Here is a 19,996-nt window from a genome sequence, read left to right on the forward strand (position 1 = left end):
GAACCTTAGCATCATTTTGAAATATTGTTAATATTGGGATATATTTATCTTTTAGAAATGAATTTGGTTTTTGGAGGCAGCTAAAGATCATTCAGTTATCAATCTGATTCGGTAATGCCTTTTGTGTTCAAAAAGGAAGTATGTTTGGGGGGTAATGTTAAGGAACGGGCAATATAGTAAGAAAAAGGAGAAGGCGTTAGAAAATTGCTAAAGAGGCAAATTTAAAGATAGTTTTAAAAATGTGCTGAGAAATGCCAACATTGTTGAAGTAAATATGTGGCTGCCTGCATATGTTATGTGCACCCAAAAAATGAGGCTCAATTCTTTATAGTTATACTTTAGTTGGAAGCCCTGAAAGACATTTTTATCATTTTCATTTAAGACAGTAAGAGCCAAGTATAGTAAGTTATACCTTCAGCTCTTGATATGTTTTTAATGAAATCAACTAAGGTTCTGAACTAGCCTGGAAGAAAATATCAAAGTTTATTTGAAACACATAGAGAAAACCACATTCCAAAATATGTACTAGCTAATAAGGCCACAGATAATTTAGTACCTTTTCTATCCTTTTTATTATTTTTTAAACCTTTACCATTTGTTGTGGTTTGGATATGAAATGTTCCTGGAAATCTCATGTGAGATAATGCAAGAAGGTTTAGAGAAGAAATGATTGACTTATGAGAGCCTTAACTCAAGTGGTGAATTAATCACCTGATGGAATTAATTTAGTGGTAATTGAGGACAGGTGGGGTGTGACTGGAGCAGGCCAGGCATTGGAGTATATATTTGTATTTGGCAAGTGGAATCTCTCTGGCTGCTTACTGATCATCATGTGAGCTACCTCCCTCCACCATACTCTTCCACCATACTCTTCTACCATGTTCTGCCTCACCTGGAGCCCCAAGGAATGGAGCCTGCTGTCTATGGATTGAGACCTCTGAAACTGTGAACCCACAAATAAAGTTTTCTTCCTCTACAGTTTTTCTGGTTGGGTCCTTTAGTCACAGCAGCAAAAAAACTGACTAAAACATCATTCAAAATAAGGCACATTTCTGTTAAAACACTTACAATTAAATAGATCCAGATTGTCATAAGAGTGAAAATGAAGGATGCGATATGATTGTCTTTTATTTTTAACAAAATATATAATCATTATTCATAAAACTGCCTGGAAAATGGGGCTCACAGTAGATAAAAGCTTCATCACTTGTTTTCTTGTACTTCTGATTCTGAGGTTTACAAGACAACTTTGTTCTTTATTTCTTCCTGTACTCATTCAGTATATAGAAACAATCTTCCTAAGAAGTAAACCTTACATACAAAAATATCATTTTCCAAAAATCATGAATGAGAAGTAAATTATTAAATGATTTAAACATGATTTAGAGAAGCTTAAAAATGTTCATTTGCTATGTACAACTGTACTTATCATTGTAAAGTGATACAATTTACTACCAAAGACCCTATAAGAAATCGAGCATTTTCTGATGTTTCTACACCATGAATTAGCCCAGATGCAATGGTAAATAGGGAGTCCTGTCAGTGTGATATGAAATTTGCATTTTTGTGATGATTTTTTCAATATGTAAAAGGACAGGAGAGTTAGATTTATTTTTTTCATACCAGGGATTGAACCCAGGGGCACTCAACCACTGAGCCACATCCCCAGCCCAGACAGGGTCTCTCTAAGTTGCTTAGGGCCTTGCTAAATTTGCAGAGGGTGGCCTTGAACTTGCAATCCTCATGCCTTAGCCTCCCAAGACACTAGGATTACAGAGGTGTGCCACCATGTCCAGCTAGAATTTTTTTAAAGTGATTTTAAAGTGGAAAAGTTATCTTAATTCTGTACTGCTGAATTTAGTATAAAGTTGAGTTTATGCTATGACAAAGTAGAATTTATTCGCTGGCATATTGAGCTTTCTCAGTCTATCACCAATATTGCATAACAGTTTTAGCCCATGTAGTCAATTGGAAAATACTTATGACTCCTTAGTTATTTCATTGCAACGCTATGCCTAGAAAATCTGGAACAAGCCTAGAAAATCTGGAACAATTCTATGAGGATTTACAAAAAAGAAACATTGGATTTGGTCTCTAGACAAATTATAAAATCACAACTTGCACAAGATCCAATTAGCAATCCTATCACTTAAACCAAGGAAATGTCTTAAAAAATATTTTAAGTCTTTTTTTTTTATGTACCTTTGAACTCTCAAGAAAACAGGCAATCATCAGAAAACAAAAACAAAATATAAGTAGGAAAGATTAAAAAGAACTCAAACTGGCATTCACCCTAGAGGTTTCTACCAAATCCCAGTGAAATTGAGAATGATTTTGAGATCCACAAGAGAAAGGAAGTCAAGCTAGCACCTGCGTGGGGTGAGAGATGAGTAATAGGAAAATGATTCTCCTTCACCCACATAAAACTGGAACCCAAAGTGATGGTGGATTTCAGGTAAACCTGCCTTGTCAATGGGGCCTGCAACTAAACCTGTCCGTCTAAATTGTGTGGGAGTAGTGGTGAGGTCCACAAAAAAAAAAAAAAAAAAAAAAAGAAAAAGAAAAAAGAAAAAGAAAAAGAAAGAAAAAGGTAACTTCACCCTTCACCCTGATTTGTGCTCCAGATTCACAGAAAAAACTCAATCTGAATATACAACTAAAAGTTGTCATGGATTGTAAGCTTGTAAGCACACGATAGAGGCAAATTCAGATTCTTTCTGGGAAAACTCACATTATCCTAAATCTTCAGCAAAACCATAGAGTTCAAGGGAGACTCACTGTTGGAAAAAAAAATCATAGCCACAAAGGAAATGAAACATAGAGATTTCAAAAGTGTGCATTACTCACTAGATATGGTGGCATATACCTGTAAGTGCAAAATAATGCATACAAACCTCAACAGATTCAGCGAAGCCATTTATTTATTTGAAAACTCAATCACTCAGGCACCTAAAAGGCTCATTTTATGAGTAGGAAAATGGCCGCTGGTTACAGAGGGGCTGTGAGTTTTATAGTTCACAGTGAGGGTTGTTTAATTATTGGAGATTGAAGTAGGATGTGTTGGTTTAAACAGGAAGGAAGTTGTAAAAAGCCCTGAACTCATCGTTACTGGGAAAAACTCAGAACTTGGTGTTCACTACTTATCTTCTTTCTCTGGGATTCATTGTTCCCCAGAGCTTCACTGTTTGCTTTTCTCCTTCCAGGACTCATCCGCAATGGGAAAGGGTAAAATTCTAGGACCCAGCGTTTCAGTATCCACCTTGTCGCTTCAGGACCCATTATTGTTGGGAAGGGATGGATGTTTGCTTTTGGTGGAGATGCTGGGGATGAAACTGGGAAGGGATGAAAGCTTGTCTCTCCCCCCCACCCCCCCATTGTTACTGGAAAAGGATTTATAGGGAGAGGCTTAATGTTGCCTTCCTCTTCCCTCTTCCTCCAGGTCAGACAGTTTTTTGGGGGTGTCGTTTTCCATATCCTTCAATACCCACAATTCCAGCTACTTGAGAGACTGAGTCAGGAGGATTGAAAATTCCAGGCCAGCCTGGGCAATTTAGTGAAACCCTGTCTCAAAATGAAATTTTTAAATGGTTAAGGTTGTAGTTTAGTGGTAGAGTGCTTCCCTGCATGTGAGAAGCCCTTGGTTAAAAAAAAAAAAAAAAAAAAAAAAAAAAAAGCCAGAAAATAGATCTTGAAACATTTTTATAAAGAAGTAATTAGTAACTAAAATGTGAATACAAAACAAATACCTATTAAAAATTAGCATATTCGAATAAGAATGATCTTGAACTTCTAGAAAGATACAGTATAATAATTGAAATTTAAAAAGCAATGGATATATTAGGCAGCAGATTAAGTAAAAAGAAAATTGGTAAACCAGCAAATAGAGCTGAAGAGATTATCTAGAATGTAGTACACACAAAATGGAAAATATGGAAATAGGCTTAGCAACATGACTTAGCAGAGTGACTGTCTAATCGTAGTTACAGAAAAATAATAGGGAGGATGGGGAAGAAATATTTGAAGAAATAAAGACAGAATTTTCCAGAATTGTTTTTAAAAAACATAAATTCTAAGTACATCAAAAGGAAGCTGTGCTAAACACTTCATTCTATGATTACAGAAAGTCAAAAAATAAAATCTTAAAACAGTCAAAGAAAAAAAATTCTGGAAAAGGGCCAAAATTAAACTGAATAACAACAATGAAAGTCAGAAAACCAAGGAATAATATTATCAAGGAATTGAGAAAAAAATAAACTCTTAACTTACAATTTAAGGGAAACCTGAGGTATGCCTAGAAAAAATAAGAATGTCAGACAACAAAACTAACAATTTACTACCAAGGACCCTCATAAGAAATAGAGCATGTTCTGATACAGAACACCATGAATTAGCTCAGATGCACTGGTAAATAGGGAATCCTGTCAGTGTAATATGGAATTTGCATTTTTGTGCAAAATTTTTTCTCACATATTAATATTTTGTATCATTAAGCAATAGCAAATGAAGCAAGGTGAGAAAAAGAAAAAGATCTGGTATATATATTCTCACAATTAAAAATTAAACCTCCTTCACATGAGGACCTTATAAAAGCTGAAATCCCTGTAGAAGTGCCTTACTTTCATAGAGTTCATAGGGGCATCAGGAACTTTTAATGTTCCACAACATTAAGCTTTTAAGGCAACTAACTAAATAAGTGAAGAAAGTAGATGAAGATTCTTCCAACAAATTTCCCTCAGTTAAAAAAATTTTTGATTGATGGAGAGGACCATAAGAACAGATTTTGATAGAATTGCTTTGTATTTAAAGGAACTATCCTCAAGAATCTACATCTTGAAGTAGGAAGTGTGCAAAGAATAGAGCGCCTGTGTGGGATACAAATGTCAGTGGAGATTTATCTGTGCTATTACTTTTGTTAGGATTGTGTTTATTTTTGTTAATTGGTTAGGTTATAAGTTTCAAGTTTTGAGTGGTTTGTCCTAACCCCATTTTTCTCACAAGCCTTTCTATTTTTAGTATGTAAAGTATGTAATTTATGAAACACCTGTATTCAAACTGGAAACATATTTCACATTCTAATGGAAATGTATTTACTAAATAAAATAGTTCAGGTATAAGGATAATTGTCCCAGATGGAAGACTTGAGATGCTATAATGATGATTTTTTTTTTTAAGAAAGGCAAGTATGTGGATAATTATAAACCCATATAGATTGTAAAAAAAGAAATAATGGTAGTGTTTAATTCAAGGCAGAACCACAGAAGTAAAATTGGAGTTTAAGTATTTCATATTCCCATGAAGAGGGTAAAAATAGTGATTTTATTCTTTTTAATATTAACTGCTTGTGTATTTGTGATAAAATTACTAAAAAAAAAAAAAAAAAAAAAAAAAACAAGGGAATGGTTAAAACAAAATTCCCCAGACAATGGGTCCTTCTGGCAATGTGCAGAGATGGATGGAATTGGAGAGGGCCACATAGGTGGATTCAAGGTATTGGTAATATCCTGCTTCTTAAAAATGGTTGGAAATTATCCAGTTGCTCGTATTACTGATATTCTTTATAATTTACACATGACTCTAAAGGTTTGTATATGCAGCATTTATTTTTGAAAATTATTTTAGATTATATCAAAACCTATGTATAGAAACAAATTTTCCTGATTTATTTCAGTTACCATGGTGGTTCTTCTGTGGGCTGTAGTTTGGTCAATTACTGGCAGTGAATGTCTTCCTGGAGGCAACTTATTTGGAATTATAATGCTATTCTATTGTACCATCGTTGGAGGTAAACTCTTCAGGCTCATTAAATTACCAACACTGCCTCCTCTTCCTCCTCTTCTTGGTAAGTGCTAAATACTTCCCATTATCTTCCAGTAAATCATATTTTCATAATTCTAGTTTGGAAAGCTTTGGGAAATAAAGGAATGAAATATTTCTGTGTTTGCTGTGCTGGAGCCCAAAACCAGTTGGTAAATTTTAAGGAGTTTTTTTGTGTGTGTGTGTGCATGTGTCAGATGTTAAAACATGGTGATTTTTAAAACTTATATAAAATCACAATTAAATAACACACATTAAAGAGTAAGAGCATCAGTATTCAAAACTGATACCTTCCAAATTATTTTACTGTGCTTCCCCATACCTGTGTTCTTAAGATTAAGGAAATACCATCTAATGGTGTGTCTTAATTCATTTTCTTCCCACCTCTGTGCTCAGTGACATGTTGGTAGCTTAAAATTTGTCTGTGTTGCAAGTGTGTGTAACACAGAAACAAGTACAGACCACAAATCAGGGCTTGTACTGGAAGCCTCTCACCTTGTTGACAAAGTGATATTTTGACATATATTTCCATTGTTGCCTTTTTGTCTTACTCATTAACATAAATCAAAGTATCAACCAATATTCATGATGTCACTACACTCACCAGGGATGTGACTTCTTTGTGAAATCACATAGTAGGCTAGCATTTTTTAGTCTGATTTTATCCAATCTTGGTTGAACTGGAACCATTCTTGGTTATGGATAAAGGAATTTGACAAGCAGTGATTAAAAGTGTTCTGTGAGAATTTACTGGGGAGCGAAAAGGGAAGGCTACAGTTCAGGGTGGGGGACGTACTACCACTTTATGTTTGTTGGTAATGTTTTAATTTTACCATGTGCGTATTACTCTTACCATTATTTCTTTTAAAAACAGATACTATAGGTCTTTCACACTGTTACCCAATAAACATTCTAGAAAGACCATGACTGGAGAATTCTGAACTCAGATTTTCTTCTAGATAAAATGGCAATAATGAGAGTTGCCTAGAAATGATGCATTTTTGCATAATGGTATCTATAGTGAGTCACAAAAAATGTAGGTATAATTTGTTCTCATAAAAAATCCTAACTTTATTTAATTTATTTAGTCATGCAAAGTGTGGTGCTTATAAGGACAGGAGGAGAAACGGGTGCTGCTGGAGAATAGTGGATAGAAGACTTACAGTCTGTCTCAGAGAAATCTTTGCCCTTTGGGCAGGTGGCATCAATGAGGGAGAATTCCCCCACAAGTGACTCCAGTTACTTGCAACTATGTGAAGTTCCCAGAATATGCTGTTTTTTCTTACACCTTTGAGTAAACTAGTGTCTCTTCCAGGCACTTTAAACTCTCCCAGTCCCTTCCCCTTCCCTGGACCTCTTTGCTCACCCTTCTTATCTCAGTGCATACAACACCCACTGGTGCTTTCATGATATTGGGGTTGTTGGTTTGTCTTGTTCCCCTACAGGCTGAAAGCTTGTTGAGGTATGGTTCCTGCTCCTTGTCCATTATATTCCTAGTACCCATAATTGTGTCTGAAGTACTAAAGGCAACCGGTACATATTGAATGAATAACTGATAGAAGAACCACCAGCTAACTGACAGGGCAGTGTTCAGTTCAGTATAATTCCTAAAGCCTTTGCAAAGTGAGTGATGTGTTTTTTATTAAGTTATTTGGTGTGAAGTGAAATAGAAACCAAGTAAGTAAGTACTTACTGATATTTCAGGTAAACTGACATAGCAAGTAATTTCAGGAACTGTTTGCTGTTTGCACACAAAGGGATGACTGAGCTGACATTGTACTGAAACGTTTTATATTTGGGATTTGATTATGGTCTCTAGTCAAAAGCTGCATCTTTTTTCTCCTTCTTATCTTCAATTATTTGAGAAATAGTAATTATTTTAATCTTACTTTTTATGTGCATATTAGAGTCTTTGCTCTTCTAACTCATTATATAATTTTAATTTTTTAAATAAAAGTTTAACAATTTTATCTAAGGACTGAATATAAGGTTATATAGTAGTCTCTTTCACATGTAAAATGCTGAAAAATAATGTCTTATATTTGAAAACGGATTCATCTTATGTGACTTCTCCATTCAAGGCATGCTGCTTGCTGGATTTCTCCTCAGAAATATTCCAGTCATCAGTGACAATGTACAGATCAAGCACAAGTGGTCCTCCTCTCTGAGAAGCATTGCCCTGGCTATCATACTAGTTCGTGCTGGCCTTGGTCTGGATTCAAAGGTATGAAATATAAATTTGTAATTATTGAACAGGAACTTTGTTCCTCTAATATTCCTTATCTTTAGAATCATTGAACTTCTAATCACTGAAATGCAGCAGATACTTCATATGACATTCTCCAGAAGAAAATAGAATTTATTTCATGCAGAGCTGTTTTGCAGGTAAGACCTTATGCCTCACAGGAACCCAGAATATGTTCTCATATTCTTTCTTGAAGAAAGGTGGAGTTACTATGTATGGTGGCAACACAAGAATAAAAGCTCTCCTTTTCTCTACAGATTCATAGGCCATAGTAATAAATAATGATGGGAGGGGGAACAATATATTTTTGGTGTGCAAAACCCTTTATAAGTGTGTAGGACTAATTATACTGATTCAGGAAACTGCTTAGTATATTGAATGTATCTCAAATATGCTTTTTCTTAATGCATTTTTCATATATATTTTGGCATGCAGAAGTGAATGTTCTTAGGGGATAAATCTCTTCACCATGGCTTCTTTCTGCACCTCAGACTATAAGTAAAATGAATACTGAGAAGGTTAACTTAGCTAGTGTGTGGATTATGAGCACTCACTTTAGAAGCCACCTGCTTGGGTACACACCTGGCACCACCACTCACCAATTTCATGACCTTTGAAAAAATGACTTTGACTCGTGCCTTTAGAGATGAGGACATTTTTAAAATGTGGATAATACTGTTACCTATCTCATAGGGTTACTGTGAGGATTACATAAGTCATCTCTAAAATACTTAGAGTACTAAAATGTTTGTTTAAACTAATTACCTGGGAAATTTGTGATGGTCCAGACACAGTCTGAATCCTGAAGAGAAAGCATTTAGGATCATGTCTCTGCATGTCTTCAGAGGATGATATTAGTATGCCTACTTTTATATTCCAGGCCCTGAAGAAGTTGAAGGGTGTGTGCGTACGACTGTCCATGGGTCCCTGTCTTGTGGAGGCATGCACATCTGCTCTTCTTGCCCACTTCCTAATGGGTTTACCATGGCAATGGGGATTTATACTGGGGTAATGGGTTTTTGTTGTTGTTGTTGTTGTTGTATGAAAATATGCAAGAACACTCAGGACTTTCTCTGATCCCATACAAGAGAATGCATAATAGCATTTTCTTAAGGACCCCAGAAAATGCAACATAGATAATCCAATATCATCTAAATAATCTAACTTCAAACTATGGTCTGTGTCTTTGTAGGCACTAACTTTTACGGTGATTACAAAAGTCACACTATTGAAGAAGGTGTGGTCTTTTGTCTACACCTGATTGTAGACTTGTGAGAGAGATGCTGTATCTCACCCCAGAGTCTTGAACAAAGGACGATAAACACAGCACTCATGATCAACACCGGCCACAGTTTTTCTTCCACCAGCAGTGTTTTATTTCTAATGCCATGAGAAGCAAATAAATAAAGAAGTACTTAGTAGGAATTTAGTGCTAAAAGGTAGGATAGAAGGAGGAAATTCTTCTCATGGTTAAGATTCTGGAGCTCTGCTACTTGGAATCCAATTCCAGCTCTGTGGTTTTTCCAGTGTGTGATCTTTGACAAATTATGTAGTCTGTCTGTGCTTCAATTTCTCACTTGTAAAATGAAGGTAGGCTGTTATCAATCTCATAGGGCTGTTATGAGGATTAAATTAGTTAATATATGTAAAATGCTCAAAGTAGTGCTGGGCACATAAAATGCTCTCCAGTATTACAACTGCTGCTATTATTAAGATCACTGTCACTGTCATTGTGGCCTTCTCCTTTGAATCTGTTGCCTTAATTTACATACCAAGCTCTAATTGAAGGCCCGGCATCTTTGGGTACCAGTTCAGAACAACCATGGCCATTTTTCAGACCTCTTAACATGAACGTTTTGTTTTTAAAAAGGCAGCTTCCCCAGGACCTAGCCCAATGAGAACGTCTACACCATTCATAAATGTTTATTTTAGGCAACCTAAATAGTTCCAAACAGGTTGTTCATGGGTATACTTACTTTGAAAAACCATGTTCTGTAGAACTTTCATGTGTATAGTGTTTCTCTGTCATTTGAGATGATTGCTGTCCAAAATCTGACTTTTAAAGCAGTAGAGGTTGTTGTCATTTTTTTAAGTAATAAAAATGAGTACAACATGGTCACATGCGTCTGAAGCACCCTGTGCTTAGTTTTGTCCTAGGAGCCGTGTCTCCAGCCGTGGTGGTGCCGTCCATGCTCCTTTTGCAGGCAGGAGGCTATGGTGTTGAGAAGGGGGTCCCGACCTTACTCATGGCTGCCGGCAGCTTTGATGACATTCTGGCCATCACTGGCTTCAACACGTGCTTGGGCATGGCCTTTTCCACAGGTAAATGAATCTGTTTACATGCTGGTCTTTCATTCTTGAGAGACAGGTTAAACTGCTGGAAGCATAGCATATTTGCATAAGACAAATTAAAAATAGGGAAAGCAAGGGGGGGATTCCTGAACCTAAGGAAGGACAGAAATATCTTTATTTACTTCTTCCATCTAGATACAGACTGCTCAAGGAGCAAGCAGCAAGCACAGGCATGGGGGATGCGAGTGTACCGTTTAAAGAAGGAAGGGCTCAGCTTCTGCTTGGAGAGCTCTAAGAAAGCTTAATTCTTGAGATTTCACACAAAAGAAAATAAAAGCAATGATTTTAAAAGGTATCATACTAATACTGAATAAGTATCTGAAATGGATGCATTTTGTTTCAAGTAGTAATAAAAGAGAAACTGAAGGCATTGCCCCCCCACTGTTATTCAATACCTTTACTAAAATGTTGACAAATACTACAGTCAATCTTAGACAAAAGGTTGAGAAGAGATTCAGCTCTTTTATTATCTTTTGACATAGCACAAGTTTGTTTCTTTTTTAATTTTTCACAAAAATTGGAAAATAAAATTTGCAACTTCTTATTATTGACAAAGTGTAATTATAGCCTAAGTTTAGCTCCGAATTCTTCAGTGGAAACTCTTTTTTGAAAATTTGCTGTTCTCATTCTCTTCAATCCCTATAGTTATCTTTCCATTTTATGATTATGAAGGATTCATACTGATTATCTAGGACCTCGCCCTTTCTCATTGCTCCAGAGTCAGCCTTATCAGTCCCTGGTAAATTACATCGTCTTTTTAAAATATCATTTTCATAATGTTACTTTCTTGTTCAAGAACCTTAAAAATTAAAAATTTTCTTTTTACTTACCAGCTCCGATTGACATTCATGTCTTCATTTTAACTCTCCTGAACCTATGCAGGTGAATGTTCTGGCTGTTTTCCTGGTATATGCCTTTAAAACAACAGTTCTCAGTCTTGAAAACCTTCTAAGCTGATTCTGTCATGTTACTCTGCCTTACCCCCTAAATTTGGTCCTCAGACCTTTTGGATGTGAATCCTGCTAGGTTACTGATTTTGAAATTTCAGGGGAGATGCCCAATAATTTCTTGGTGGTGGTGGTAGTGATACCAGTGATTGAACCCAGGGGTACATAATGACTGAGCCACATTCCCAGCCCTTTTTATTTTTTTTAATTTTGAGGCAGCGTTTTTTTTAAACAACCTTATTATACAAAAAACTGAAACTTTATCTACTGTATTTCACTATATCATGGTTGCCACCACATGACTGTCACCACATAGATTCATGAGTATTCCATGCATCCTAATCATGCATTAAAGACAGTTTAGTAATAAGTGATTTTTAAGTAATACCAGCACAATTAAGAAAAAACCAAAAAAGCTTTGTGTAATGATTGCACCCCACTTTTTTGTAAAAAAAAAAAAAAATTGGCATAAAATCTGCAATAATTATTCTGTGATATATGGTACATCATTTTCATTTAGAATAAATTATTTACTGTAACAACTTGAGCACAATGCACCTACCATAGTAAAGGTTTTAGACAGGTACACCATTTACCTAGCAGGGAGTTACACTAGCTAAATAAAATTATTTCAAAGGGAATTATTTTTAAATAAGAAAAGTGATTGCCATAATAATAAGAAACCACAATAATCAGTACATTGTGTTTTTTTGGGGGGCAGTCTTGAAGAATTGCTTGATATGTAGAACAATTTTAATATAATTTTCTGTATAAAAAAATTTTGTAGTTGTAGATGGACAGCATGCCTTTATTTTATTGCTTTATTTTTATGTGATGCTAGGCAAGTGCTCTGCCATTGAGCCCCAGTCCCAGCCCACTAACAAAGATTTTTTTGAAAAAATTAGTTTCCAAAGTCCTATTTGCTGTGAGGGGAGACATGTAGGTTCTATTTACTGCTTTATTACAATATTTCAAAGAAGTTAAGCAACAAAGAGCCTTCTAAGGGAAATTTCAAAAATAATTTCACATTTCTTTTTAGAGAAAGCATTTGAGAAAAAGAAGACAATTCTTGATTTTAATGGTAGATTCTTCTTTCCTCCACTGCACTATTGGGGGGTTAAACCTGGGGATTCACACACATCAGGCAAGCATGCTACCACAGAGCTACATCTCCAGTTCATATTAGATCCTTAAGTTCAAATCACAGCTACTGAAATCAATGTCTATTTGTTAATTTTTGTTTAAATCAAGCGTTTAAGTAGTAATTTAAAAACTTAACTAGATCCGTTTATCCCCTAGCCTATACATATAATGTCATCGAACAAGGTAGGTCTGAGTCATGAATTGAATTTTTCATCATTTGTCAGGTCCTTTAAGTAGACTTTTATTAAAGTAAACATACAAAGGAGTGCGTAAATCATACCTTATGCTTGTTTTGAAGTTGGTTCCCAAATAATATGCTTACTCTATAGACCCATTTTATTAGACATTTAAAGTCAATAGATTTGAGAATGTAGAGAGTAGGAAATGCTTGTAAGAATCTCCTCCCACGTATTTAGGTGCTTTATGTTGGTGATCGTAGACTAAAGCTGTGTGTTTATGGATTTAGGGTTCTGTCTGGAGTTTTTCTTTCTATGTGTTTTTCAGGATCCACAGTTTTTAATGTCCTCAGAGGTGTCTTGGAGGTGGTACTTGGTGTGGCAACTGGATCTCTTCTTGGATTTTTTATTCGGTACTTTCCAAGCAATGACCAGGTGAAAGAATTAATCTGTAGGAACGTTGTGCTCTAAAACATCACTAGAAAAACACTTTAGAACACTTCCTTTAAAGTGGATATGAGGGACATGTTTCATAAAATGGTTACCCTTTTTAAAATCACTTCCTGCTATGTCTGTACTATTAGTGAAATTTATGGAGAAGACTAAAATATATGAGATTTTAATGCAGTCCTGGATTATATTTACATTTTATATAAATATATAAAATATGTATATTTTACATTATATACATTTTGAATTTCACCATAAGATAAATAATATCAATTCCAAAATAATAGGATATGCCCTTTTTTTAAAAGTTCCATAATACTCAACTAAATTAAGGTGTGATGGCTTTTCTTGACCCTCTTTTTTAGTATCAAAATACCGTAGATTCTAATATTTTCAAATAGATAAGACTTTTAACATCTCATTATAATACAGTAAAACATTTGTTTTTAAGTAGATTCCTGAACATACGCAATGATTTCCTAATAAGAAAAAAGGTTTACTTTCCTTTATCAACTTAAATCTCTTTGGGTTAATAAACATATGAAAATGTTTTCTTTCTATAAATTGGCATTATTCTGAAATTTCAGAGTATTTTGAATAGAATCAGAAACTTAACTGTAAAGAACTTTAAGAAAAGTAATGCTAGACATGGCAGCACATGCCAGGCACAATGGCACACACCTGTAATCCCAGCAGCTCTGGAGATTGAGGCATGAAGGTTGCAAGTTCAAAGCCAGCCTCAGCAATTTATCGAGGCTCCAAGCAACTTAGCAAGACCCTGTCTCAGAAATAAAAAATAAAAAGTCCTGGGGATGTAGGTCAGTGGTAAAGTGCCCAGGTTCAATCCCCAGTACCATATCAGAGTATATATTGATTTAAATTTTTATTGTGCTTCAAAACCTTCAAGGAAAAACTTGTGTAAAAAATTTAATGAATGCAGAAAATTATGGTTTTCTTCTTTTTTTTTTATTTTGTGTGGTACTGGGGAATAAACCCAGGGCCTTGTGCATGCTAGGCAATTGCTCTATCACTGAATGACATCTCTAGCTCCTTATAAGATTATTCTAATTGCACAGTAAAATAAAAAGAAAAATGATAGCTTACTTTTGTTTCTTACTGTGCATAAAATGACATAGTAAATCATCTAGGGGCTGTGTTCAATATGGCAGCCAGTAGATACTTATGACTGTAGCAGATATACATCATTTTTATAGATGGGTAGACAGAACATTTCTGTCATCGCTGAACATTCTGTAGGGAAGTGCTGATCTAGTGCAGTCCACAAAATAATCCATAAAGACAGTACTATTAATATGAGCTCTTAACTTAAAAGGGAATTAAGGCTTAGGAAGATAAGTGACTTGAACAAGGTCATGTAGTTAGAAAATAGTGAAGCTGGGAGAGACCTTATGTAATCTACCCCCAGAGCATGCATGCCTCCAAGTCAATCACTTTTAAAGAACTGCTTTCTAAAGTGACCAAGAAATTTGGAAAGGAACAAGAACAAACAACTGCTCTCAGTCTGTAGGCTCTTAAAGAGTGTTGGTATTCAAGAATTTTTAAAGGAAAAACCAAAGAAGCATCCAATTAAAGAGAAAGACTAAGGCGGCTGCTCGAAGGAGGAGGCATGCAGCGATTCGCTTAGACTCGGAGCGACTTCCCCAGGACCCCAGGCGGCTGCTCGGAGAGGAGCTGCACAGTCAGACGATTAGGCACAGAGCTCGGTCCCAGGACCCTAGGTGGCTTCTCGGTGGAGGAGCCTCACAGAGTGATGCTTGGGGCAGAGCGAAGGCTCCAGGACTGCAGGCAGCTTCTCTGAGGAGAGGCGGCCTAAGGAGACACGTTGGCGCAGGGCGAGGCTCCCAGGCCCAGGAGGCAGGTCCAGGTCCCTGGGAACATTGCAGAAGAGGGCTGCCCAGCCCAGGCGGTAGTTGTGGATTGAGGGGAACCTCTAGGAGGGGAGCTGACCAGAGAGACGTCCCCACCGGGTGAGTCTTCCACGCCGGGTGAGGTTTTCCCACAAGGACGATAAAACCAGAGACACAGGCCCAAACAGGCCTTGCCTAGTTCCCACAAACAGCCCACAGCCTAGTTCCCCTTTGGATGACCATTGGTCAACAAGTGGAGGCGCCTCTGCCCACTAGCAGGGAATATACCCAACCTGAAGGCCACCACCCCTAGAGAGGCAGCTTCCTTGTGGAGCACTGCATTATCAACTTCCTCCAAGACTTCAAGCTACTGAAGGCTAAGAGGGGATATACTAGAAATCTTCATGGACACTGTAAGTCGATAGAGGAAATCTGCAACATCTCAGCAGCCCACTGATATCTGAGCAATATGAGAAAACAAGGGAAGAAAATGTCCCAAACAAATCTGGATGTTACATCAATAAAATCCAATGACAGCATGGCAGAAGAAATCACAGAAGGGAGTTCAGAATGTACATAATTAAAATGATCAGAGAAGCAAACAATGAAATGAAAGAGCAAATGCAGGCATTGAATGATCACACCAATCAACAGTTAAAAGAGCAAATACAAGAAGCAAAAGATCATTTCAATAAAGAGTTAGAGATATTGAAAAAAAACCAAACAGTAATCCTTGAAATGAAGGAAACAACAGATCAAATTAAAAACTCCATAGAAAGCATAACCAATAGGTTAGAACACCTGGAAGACAGAATCTCAGATATTGAAGACAAAATATTTAATCTTGAAAACAAAGTTGAACAAACAGAGAAGATGGTAAGAAATCATGAACAGAATCTACAAGAATTATGGGATATCATGAAAAGACCAAATTTAAGAATTATTGGGATTGAGGAAGGCTTAGAGAAACAAACCAAAGGAATGAACAATCTATTCAATGAAATAATATCAGAAAATTTCCCAAATCTGAAGAATGAAATGGAAAATCAAGTCCAAGAGGCTTATAGGACACCAAATACACAAAATTACAACAGACCCACACCAAGGCACATTATAGTGAAAATACCTAACATACAAAATAAAAACAATTTTAAAGGCTGTGAGAGAAAAGAATCAAATTACATTCAGGGGGAAACCAATACGATATCAGCAGATTTTCAATCCAGACCCTAAAAGCTAGAAGGGCCTGGAACAACATTTTCCAAGCCCTGAAAGAAAACGGATGCCAACCAAGAATCTTATACCCAGTAAAACTTACCTTCAGATTTGACGACAAAATAAAATCCTTCCATGATAAACAAAAGCTAAAAGAATTTACAAAAAAGAAAACCAGCATTACAGAACATTCTCAGCAAAATATTCCATGAGGAAGAAATGAAAAACAACTATGCAAATCAGCAAAGGGAGGAACTATCCTAAAGGAATAGTCAAATAAAGGAGAAACCAAGACATGTCAAAAAAAAAAAAAACAAAAACAAAAACAAAAATGAGCCAAATGACCAGGAATACAATCATATATCAATAATAACCCTGAATGTTAATGGCCTGAACTTCTCAATCAAAAGACATAGGCTGGCAGATTGGATTAAAAAGGAAGATCCAACAATTTGCTGCCTGCAAGAGACTCATCTCATAGAAAGAGATACCCACAGACTAAAGGTGAAAGGATGGGGAAAAACATACCATGCACATGGACTCAGCAAAAAAGCTGGAGTATCCATTACATTTCAGATAATGTAGACTTCGAGCCAAAGTTAGTCAGAAGGGATAAAGAAGGACATTTCATACTGCTTAAGGGAAGTATAAATCAGCAAGACATAACAATAATAAACATCTATGCCCCATACATTGGCTCATCCATGTACGTCAACAAATCCTTCTCAATTTCAGAAATCAAACAGACCACAACATAATAATATTAGGTGATTTTAACACACCTCTCTCACCACTGGACAGATCTTCCAAACAAAAATTGAACAAAGAAACTATAGATCTCAATAACACAATCAATAATTTAGACTTAACGAATATATATAGAATATACCATCCAACCAAGAGCGAATACAGTTTCTTCTCAGCAGCACATGGATCCTTCTCTAAAATAGACCATATATTATGCCACAAAGCTACTGTTAGCAAATACAAGAAGATAGAGATACTACTTTGTATTCTATCAGATCATAATGGATTGAAATTAGAAATAAATGACAGAGTGAAAAACAGAAACTACTCCAACACCTGGAGATTAAATAATATTATATGATGAATGGATAACAGAAGACATCAGGAGGGAAATAAAATTCTTAGAGGTAAACGAGAACAAAGATACATCATATTAAAATCTCTGGGACACTATGAAAGCAGTACTTAGAGGAAAATTTATTTCATGGAGCACATTCAATAAAAGAAGGAAAAATCAACAAATAAACAACTAACACTATAGCTCAAAGCCCTAGAAAAAGAAGAACAGAGCAACACCAAAAGTAGTAGAAGACAGGAAATAGTTAAAATCAGAGCTGAAATCAAGGAAATTGAAACAAAAGAAACAATTAACAAAATAAATAGTTGGTTCTTTGAAAAAATAAACAAAATTGACAAACCCATAGCCACACTAACAAAGAGGAGAGAGAAAACTCAAATTACTAAAATTCAGAATGAACAAGGAAGTATCACTACAGACACGAGTGAAATACAAAACATAAACAGAAGCTATTTTGAAAATCTCTACTCCAAAAAAATAGAAAATCTCAAAGATATCAGTAGGTTTCTAGAGAAATATGAATTACCTAAACTGAATCAGGAGGACATACACAATTTAAATAGACCAATTTCAAGTAATGAAATAGAAGAGGTCATCAAAAGTCTACCAACAAAGAAAAGTCCTGGACCAGATGGGTTCTCAGCTGAGTTCTACAAAACCTTTAAAGAAGAGCTCATTCCAACACTTTTCAAAGTATTTCATGAAATAGAAGAGGAGGGAACCCTCCCAAACTCATTCTATGAAGCCAATATTACCCTGATACCTAAACCAGACAGAGAACACATCGAGGAAAGAAAATTTCAGACCAATATCCTTAATGAACATCAACGCAAAAATTCTCAACAAAATTTTAGCAACTCGTATACAAAAATATATTAAAAAGATAGTGCACCACAATCAAGTGGGTTTTATCCCAGGGATGCAAGGTTGGTTCAACATCTGGAAATCAATAAATGTAATCCACCATATCAATAGACTTAAAGTCAAGAATCACATGATTATTGCAATAGATGCAGAAAAAGCATCTGATAAAATACAGCATCCCTTCATGCTCAAAACACTAGAAAAAATTGGGAGAGTGGGAACATTCCTTAACATTGTAAAGGCTATCTATGCTAAGCCCATGGCTAATATCATTCTAAATGGTGAAAAACTGAAAGCATTCCCCCTAAAAACTGGAACAAGGCAGGGATGCCCTCTTTCACCACTTCTATTCAACATTGTCCTTGAAACTCTAGCCAGAGCAATTAGACAGACCAAAGAAATTAAAGGGATACGAATAGGAAAAGAAGAACTCAAACTATCCCTATTTGCTGATGACATGGTTATATACTTAGAGGAACCAGGAAATTCCGCCAGAAAACTTTTAGAACTCATAAGTGAATTCAGTAAAGTAGCAGGTTATAAGATTAATGCTCATAAATCTAATGCATTTTTATACATAAGTGATGACTCTTCAGAAAGAGAAATTAGGAAAACTACCCCATTCACAATAGAATCGAAAAAAATAAAATACTTGTGAATCAAACTAACAAAAGAGGTGAAAGACCTCTACAATGAGAACTACAGAACACAAAGAAAGAAATTAAAGAAAACCTTAGAAGATGGAAAGATCTCCCATGTTCTTTGATAGGCAGAATTAATATTGTCAAAATGGCCATACTACCAAAAATGCTATACAGATTCAATGCAATTCCAATTAAAATCCCAATGATGGACCTTACAGAAAAAGAGCAAGCAATCATGAAATTCATCATCTGGAATAAGAAACCCAGAATAGCTAAAGCAATCCTTAGCAGGAAGAGTGAAGCAGGGGTATCACAATACCAGAACTTCAATTATACTACAAAGTAATAGTAACAAAAATGACATGGTATTGATACCAAAATAGACAGGTAGATAAGGGTACAGAATAGAGGACATGGACACAAACCCAATAAAATACAATTTTCTCATCCTAGACAAAGAGGCCAAAAATATGCAATGGAGAAAAGATAGCCTCTTCAACAAATGGTGCTGGGAAAACTGGAAATCCATATGCAGCAGAATGAAACTAAACCCCTATCTCTCACCATGCACGAAACTCAACTCAAGATGGATCAAGGACCTTGGAATCAGACCAGAATCCCTGCATCTTATAGAAGAAAAAGTAGGTCCAGAGCTTCAACATGTCGGCTTAGGATCAGACTTCCTCAACAGGATTCCCATAGCCCAAGAAATAAAAGCAAGGATCAACAACTGGGATAGATTCAAACTTAAAAGCTTTCTCTCAGCAAAGGAAACTATCAGCAATGTGAAGAAAGAGTCTACAGAGTGGGAGAAAATCTTTGCCAATCATACTTCAGATAGAGCACTAATCTCCAGAATCTATAAAGAACTCAAAAAACAGTACACCAAGAATACAAATAACCCAATCAACAAATGGGCTAAGGAAATGAACAGACACTTCACAGAAGAAGATCTACAAGCAATCAACAGATATATGAAAAAATGTTCAACATCTCTAGTAATAAGAGAAATGCAAATCAAAACCACCCTAAGATTCTATCTCAACCCAATTAGAATGGCAATTATCAAGAATACAAGCAACAATAGGTGTTGGCGAGGATGTGGGGGAAAAGGTACACTCATACATTGGTGATGGGGATGCAAATTAGTGCAGCCACTCTGGAAAGCAATGT

The 19,996-nt window shown here is 35.9% G+C and overlaps 1 protein-coding gene across 2 annotated transcripts in view; it reads left to right on the plus strand.

The window, feature by feature from the left end:
* The window catches only part of Slc9b2 (solute carrier family 9 member B2), a 56,958-nt gene that overhangs the window by 12,626 nt on the left and 24,336 nt on the right, over positions 1–19,996 (plus strand). For both annotated transcript variants that reach the window (XR_007110466.1, XM_047566110.1), the window contains exons 4-8: positions 5,669–5,839; positions 7,896–8,038; positions 8,940–9,067; positions 10,206–10,381; positions 13,006–13,112. Coding sequence is in view for 1 of the 2 variants with exons in the window: in XM_047566110.1 (XP_047422066.1) it covers positions 5,669–5,839; positions 7,896–8,038; positions 8,940–9,067; positions 10,206–10,381; positions 13,006–13,112 (725 nt within the window). In the remaining variant the exon portion in view is untranslated. The remainder of the gene's footprint in view (positions 1–5,668; positions 5,840–7,895; positions 8,039–8,939; positions 9,068–10,205; positions 10,382–13,005; positions 13,113–19,996) is intronic.

The sequence above is a fragment of the Sciurus carolinensis genome, chromosome 10, assembly GCF_902686445.1.
Source record: "Sciurus carolinensis chromosome 10, mSciCar1.2, whole genome shotgun sequence".
In the NCBI taxonomy this organism is placed as follows: Eukaryota; Metazoa; Chordata; class Mammalia; order Rodentia; family Sciuridae; genus Sciurus; species Sciurus carolinensis.